General features: G+C 40.1%; 1 protein-coding gene across 1 annotated transcript; it reads left to right on the top strand.

The window, feature by feature from the left end:
* Positions 1-2,130: 2,130 nt before the first annotated feature.
* uncx (UNC homeobox) lies at positions 2,131-5,515 on the top strand. Its single transcript, XM_076266621.1, has 3 exons — positions 2,131-2,386; positions 2,961-3,136; positions 4,505-5,515. The coding sequence occupies exons 1-3, from the start codon at positions 2,131-2,133 to the stop codon at positions 5,513-5,515; spliced, it is 1,443 nt and encodes a 480-aa protein (XP_076122736.1).
* Positions 5,516-6,247: the final 732 nt, after the last annotated feature.

Here is a 6,247-nt window from a genome sequence, read left to right as displayed (position 1 = left end):
TTGGAAAAAGGACCGCGCCCGGAACTGCCAAGGAGCAATTATTGAATTTTGATGTTCAAAAGGGGAGGATATGAATAAATGGAATTATTCATAACTTGTGTACAGCGTGATAAAAAATAAAGTTTTAAACACAAAGAGATCAGGATTCATCTAAGTAAAGGCAGCTTTTGGCTATGAGGGGGAGAGGGATGAAAAGCCACGATCCTGAGACATTTTAAAGAGTTCATTAAAATTTACACATTGAAATGCAGAAGGGCTGCAATTTGGACTGGGGGTCAAGAGACGAACGGATTATATACTTCCTCATAATAATATTAATTAAACAATTTGCATGCTAATAAGGTAACAATTATCGGGGCCTCTGTTGAAAGATTCGGGTTATTACAACACGCCAATCCGGGTGCCAAGGGTCAGGGTGTGAGTGGGGAGCGAAATTTCAGCTCAGATTAACATTATGACAGCTCCAGACACTGAATAAATAAAGTCGAATTAATTCCCTGTAATGAAGAGAGAGACTGAACATCTACTTACAGTGTGGGGATTGATTACCACTCAGTATTCACAAACACATTTGCCTCTTGCATAAATCTAACACTGCGTTTAGACATGTCCAGTGAAACAAGCTCTGATGGGGTTATATGTCATGTATGGAATGGCAAAGGAGACAAAGAAAAAGAGCAAAAGATTTATAAAGAAAATAAGTAGGCTAGTTTAAACTCATAACAGGCCAAGCTGCAAATCACAGGTCTGCTATGGATTTAGTTTCACACTTGCTGATGTATTCAAATGTTAACAATGCAACTTATGACACATGTCAGTTTTGGACATGTGTATGCAGCTAAGGACGCACATTCACAAATACACAAACTCTGCCATAATGACCCAGAAGTGTTTCATAATCTTAAAACACCTCATGGTGTGGTGAGATATGGACTGATAGTAGGCTATAGAAAAATTAAGGTAGTCTTCTACAGTCAATGTGCTGGGTTTTTTTGTGTGTTTGTTTTTAATAATTGGCACAAACATTCTATGCATTCAATTTAAACAGAGTCATGCTTCGAATCCCATCGATAATAATAAAGTTGTGGGTATCCCCTCGAATTTGCATTACATAGCCTATCAATGACAAATAATAAACATATCCACAGTATAAAATAACCTGTACACAAATGTGCTTATACATTTAAGGGGCCCACTTAATTTTTGACAGTTTGAGATCCAGTTCAAATCCTATTAATTACATTCTAGGTATGACTGGGGATATCGTTTTCCAGTTGAATATTACGCACTGTTTAATTAGTTGGGCATGTAATTAATGACTTCATCTAAACCTCCCGTTAATATCGACCCAGGATTGAGATCATATAGCCGTATTTCATTTACTAACTTCCTTGTTGATCTGGCCACAGGCTGTTGTGCAGTAGCGGGATGTTTGTACTTCTGAATTAAATTTGACAGGTTTGGGTGATGAATGTCCCTTTTCCGTATCAGGCTATTTGGTGCTCGACGTTTGTGATCGCCGTGTATCAATACATCAGAGCAGCGTGTAGTGACAGCACTTTATCAACAAACCCCAACAAGAGCACTTCCCCTGTAACGCTCACCATTCCTTTCCATGTAAACATTTCCTTACAACCCGCGGAGGGTAAGTGGATTGTGTGCTGTTTTTAAGCACGACAGCGCAAAGCAGGCTGGATAAAACGGCGCGGCATCCGTCAGATGCACAGCCGACGGCGCGAGGTGAAATGTTGGTGTCTGTTTAGCGTTTAACCAGGTATCAATCTGATCGCTCTCTCCGTGGCCCCCTGTGTAGATGTGATGTAGTTCTTATCAAAGCCCTCCTGTCTTGTTGTGACAGCCCTGATATTGTTTATTGAGGTGGATGTCAGGTTTAATTAGCAATCGATATGGAAAGCGTTTGGAGAGCGCGTCTCTGACGTCACATGCGATTAACGTTTCTCATTGGTCTCAAATTCCCAGAGCCGAGGCTAATTATTGGAAGGTTCGTGTTGATAAAGTAGAGCTCATCCTCCTCTCCACATCATGTCCCCTCCTCGCTGGCCACACTCGCTGCATGTTTTTTAAATTCACATCACCAGCCTCAAGACGTCGTTTCCTTTTGCCTGGGAGATGATGGACAGCAGGATACTGGATCCACCTCATGCCCAGTTCGGAGGCTCTCTCGGTGGGATGGTGAGCTTTCCGTACCATCTAAGCCACCACCATGTTTACGAATTAGCCGGTCATCAACTTCAATCTGCAGCGGTTCCTTTCTCAATAGACGGATTACTTAACGGTTCCTGCACGGCTTCAGTGGTTAATTCGAACCCTCTTTTGTCGTCTGGCTGCGGTATGAATGGAGATAACCAACAGTACAAACTGACAGGTAAGCAAACGGCAGAGACAAGGCTACTTGTACAAAGAGGTGCTTCCGATTAAGTATAGGCTACCATTTTATGCAGGAAAGCGTTTTTAAATGGCACTTTAAATGGTATTTCTATATTTCTGGTATAGCCTACTGCAGTCGATAGCATAGAAACAAGGCTCGGGAAACAAAGAAGCGATCATCTCCATTAAAAATGTTGTTACAGTAACAAGGCAGCGTTTCAGTTGCCAAAGGGCGCAGGGTGAGCTCTCAAACATGGACGTGCTTCCCAAAAATATGCCACAAAGAAAATAATCACATTGTTCAATGTTACTGTATTATTAGTAATATTATTATTAGCATTATTATTATTAACATTGTTGTTGTTGTGTATTCAGTCAAGATATCAAATATTGTACTTGATACTATACTTGATACCATACATATGTTAAAACTCCTGGCAAAAAAGAAACAAACATGCATCAGCTTATTTTATGAGCATTGCAACATTTATGAAAGAGTTGTGATTTAGACATTCTAATTGTCTTTTTTGGAGAAAAAAAACATACAGCTATATTTTGCTCTCTTACACTAGATTCGGGAGATCCAGACAAGGATAGCCCCGGTTGTAAAAGAAGACGAACTCGCACCAATTTCACTGGTTGGCAGCTGGAGGAATTAGAAAAGGCTTTTAATGAGAGTCACTACCCCGACGTGTTCATGAGGGAAGCATTGGCCCTGAGGTTGGACTTGATAGAATCGAGGGTGCAGGTAAATATTCTAAACTTTGAACTTCATGCCTTGTCCATTTTCCGTGTTGTGTTTTTAAGTCGCTGCTAAAGTTACATTGCTCATGTAGAAATCATCACCTGAACGTGCAACTGTAACTATTTAACAATGCTGTAAATAGCAAAGTGTAAATCATCAGAAGTATGACCCCCCCTTTGATGTTAGTCTCGGGTGACGGTGTATAGCCTAATCAGGTGTATTGCAATCCTTTTAGTTGCACAATACAATTATATTGATTCATGGTGAAATTATTAGCGTTAAGAAATATGTCATTCTGTTTTAACTTCACTAAATTTACCTGACTTGGACTCCAAGCCTTTATAGTCCCTTTGAGATCGGTATAGTGTGTGTGCATACCAAAAATGCATGAAATGGTAAACGTCAGAGAAAAATATGGGGAGACCGAAATGAAATATAGCATTTATATATATATATATAAATATATATTTATTTTAGAGCACTATTCTTTTTAAACGCAATTATTGAATGGACATAGAGAAATCTCACATGTGCATAGCAGTAGGGCCTTATCGGGGCCTACCTACCAGGTTTCTCATCCAGGAACAAATGGCAAAGGTCTAAACACGAATCGCAGCAAAAAAACATGGCATCCATCCAAAAACAGTCCAAACACAAAAGGAGTAGTTTAATATATATGTTTTCCTTTTTTACTTACTTTTTGTTAGTTACAGTAACACTATGCAGGCTACAAATAATTTACAAATAGGCCTATGTTGCCTCTGGAATCGATTTTTAGCGTGTCAACATTTTCATGATGAAATATATTTATAGTAGCCTAACGGCCTATTTTATATTTATTGGTGACAGATTACTTTTACAATAATATACGATTAGGTTTTTAAATACCACCTACCATGTGTTATCATCTGGTGACATTATTTTGTGATGCCATAGGCCACTATTTAAATATAAACTAATAGGCTATAGGCTACACGCCTTAGCCTAAGCAAAGGCTATTTAAATGTTTATGGCTAATATGCTAATATTATTGATATATTTACACTATACATATTAAGACTGCGGTGAAATCAATTAATTCACATAACAATGTAACAATGTGGAAATGAAAAACACCGGAATTTGGTTTACATGTTTTTATTGTTTATCTGTCATCTGTATGATTTATTTTCAAGCAATTTATTTGGCTTCTCAAACGAGTCAATTGCAACATTCAAAATTAAATTTCAAAGAGAATGAGGACACATGTTTGTGGACACATTTACAACATTTTTGTCTGGACATCGTCACAGAACGCTGTGGAGATTATCTGCATATACCTGCTAGAAAAAAATGAAATGGAAATGAATATTGCTTTTCTTCGGTGTGTAGGTATGGTTCCAAAACCGCAGAGCTAAATGGAGGAAAAAGGAAAATACGAAAAAGGGTCCGGGGCGACCTGCTCACAACTCCCACCCAACCACATGCAGTGGCGAGCCCATGGATCCGGAGGAGATCGCCCGGAGAGAGCTGGAGCGCATGGAGAAGAAGAAGCGGAAGCAGGAGAAAAGACTTCTGAGGTCACAAAACAAACTCTTGGCAGGGGAATTATATCACACTCCAGGATCTGACAGTGACAGTGGTGTGTCACACGTAACGGACAGCGAGCAAAGCTGTTTACTTAGTGAGCTGGGCCGAAACCAAACGCAACCAAGCTGCGACCAAACCCAACACAAACTCCAGAACCAAAGAAACCCAAACCAAGACGCGAGTGGATCTGAGCTGGACTCGTCCGACAGCAGTCAGCAGTCAAACTTGGGTTCCAACAGCAGGGCCTCCACCATCCAGAAACTTAACCCTTTCAGTGTGGAGAGCCTCCTGTCTGACTCAAGGCCAAGGCGTAAACCCGCTGTGGATTTCCCAGCTTTACCATCCCCTAGACCTTTGATAGGGAAGGGACATTTCTTACTCTACCCCATCACACAACCACTCGGTTTCATTGTTCCACAAACATCTCTGAAGCCATCAGCATCATGCCCTGACTCTGATAACGTCATTCAAAGAGCGTCACAGAGTGAAAGCTTAACAGCAAATTTGGGACATAAGAACAGCATTGACTCCGACCATGGGAACACCAACGCGACATCAATCAAAGGACAAGTTAATCACTCGGTTAGAAATACAAGTTCGCCCAACGGTCCAACCCACATTCCCTTTAACAACAATCAGTCTGCAGGAGGTTGCAATGAAAGATGCCTTCAAGAGAAGGAACCAGACAATGTCGGTCCCGTATCTCCACCTCGAGACAAGTCTTTAGCAGACTATTCAGACACAGCTGAGCCGACATCTACCAACCATTCCTCGGACACAAACAAAGACTCAGTTGATGTAGACATGGGATAATATAGGGTTCTTAGTCGCCGCTAGATAGGGGTGATAAAGTAAAAACCTTCAAAAGCGTAACCGAAGAAAAAAAAGACATATCAAAAACATTTCATTTTTTTCGCTGACATGTTTAAGCTCTGATTATGGGGGACTATCTGTGTGAATATTTTGTGTACATGTGTGATGGGCTATCAAATGTTTATTGGAAAAATTAGAAGCAGACCCCTTGTGTAACAAACTGTAAAAAGAACAAGACAACAGAAATCCTCAGACGTTGTATAAAGTATTGAAATATTTATATATGTAAGTTTTTCATAAATAAATCAATTGTATACAATAAACCTAAAGCGTGTGCGACCCTAAATAGCCTTTATGCTGTGGGTATAGGTAGCTCTTTCTCTTAAAACCTGATGTTGTATTTCTGTGTATTGCTTTAACAAATTTATTCATCTATAAGCCCCGCTGAAATGAGGTTACGAGCCGGAGGCGAAAAGACCCGTTCGACTCCTGCAGAGTTTTGATATGAAAGTAATTATTTTCCCGGTGGCTACTGCAGGGATTCAGTTTATTTTAGCCCAAAGGGTTATAATACATTACCGATTTCTAGTGATATGAAATCACATAAACTTCCAAGAATAATAGAATTAGCATGAAAGGCTGGGGTGTCAAATTGAAATAGGAAAATAATAGTCTAGGCAGCTGGGAGTGTGTTTGTGCATATTGGATAGGAGATGGGAATTCGTGGGGCGG

Source organism: Alosa pseudoharengus, unplaced genomic scaffold (genome assembly GCF_046254945.1).
Source record: "Alosa pseudoharengus isolate Yale_2024_CS ecotype anadromous, Long Island Sound unplaced genomic scaffold, YU_APseudo_1.1 YU_APseudo_1.1_scf_4, whole genome shotgun sequence".
Classification (NCBI taxonomy): domain Eukaryota; kingdom Metazoa; phylum Chordata; class Actinopteri; order Clupeiformes; family Clupeidae; genus Alosa; species Alosa pseudoharengus.
This window is presented reverse-complemented; position numbering and strand designations above follow the sequence as displayed.

Coding starts and splice junctions, on each gene's coding strand:
- uncx (XM_076266621.1), top strand. CDS start 2,131: ATGATGGACAGCAGGATACTGGATCCACCTCATGCCCAGTTCGGAGGC. Junction 2,387..2,960: donor CCAACAGTACAAACTGACAG/GTAAGCAAACGG, acceptor CTCTTACACTAG/ATTCGGGAGATCCAGACAAG. Junction 3,137..4,504: donor TGATAGAATCGAGGGTGCAG/GTAAATATTCTA, acceptor TTCGGTGTGTAG/GTATGGTTCCAAAACCGCAG.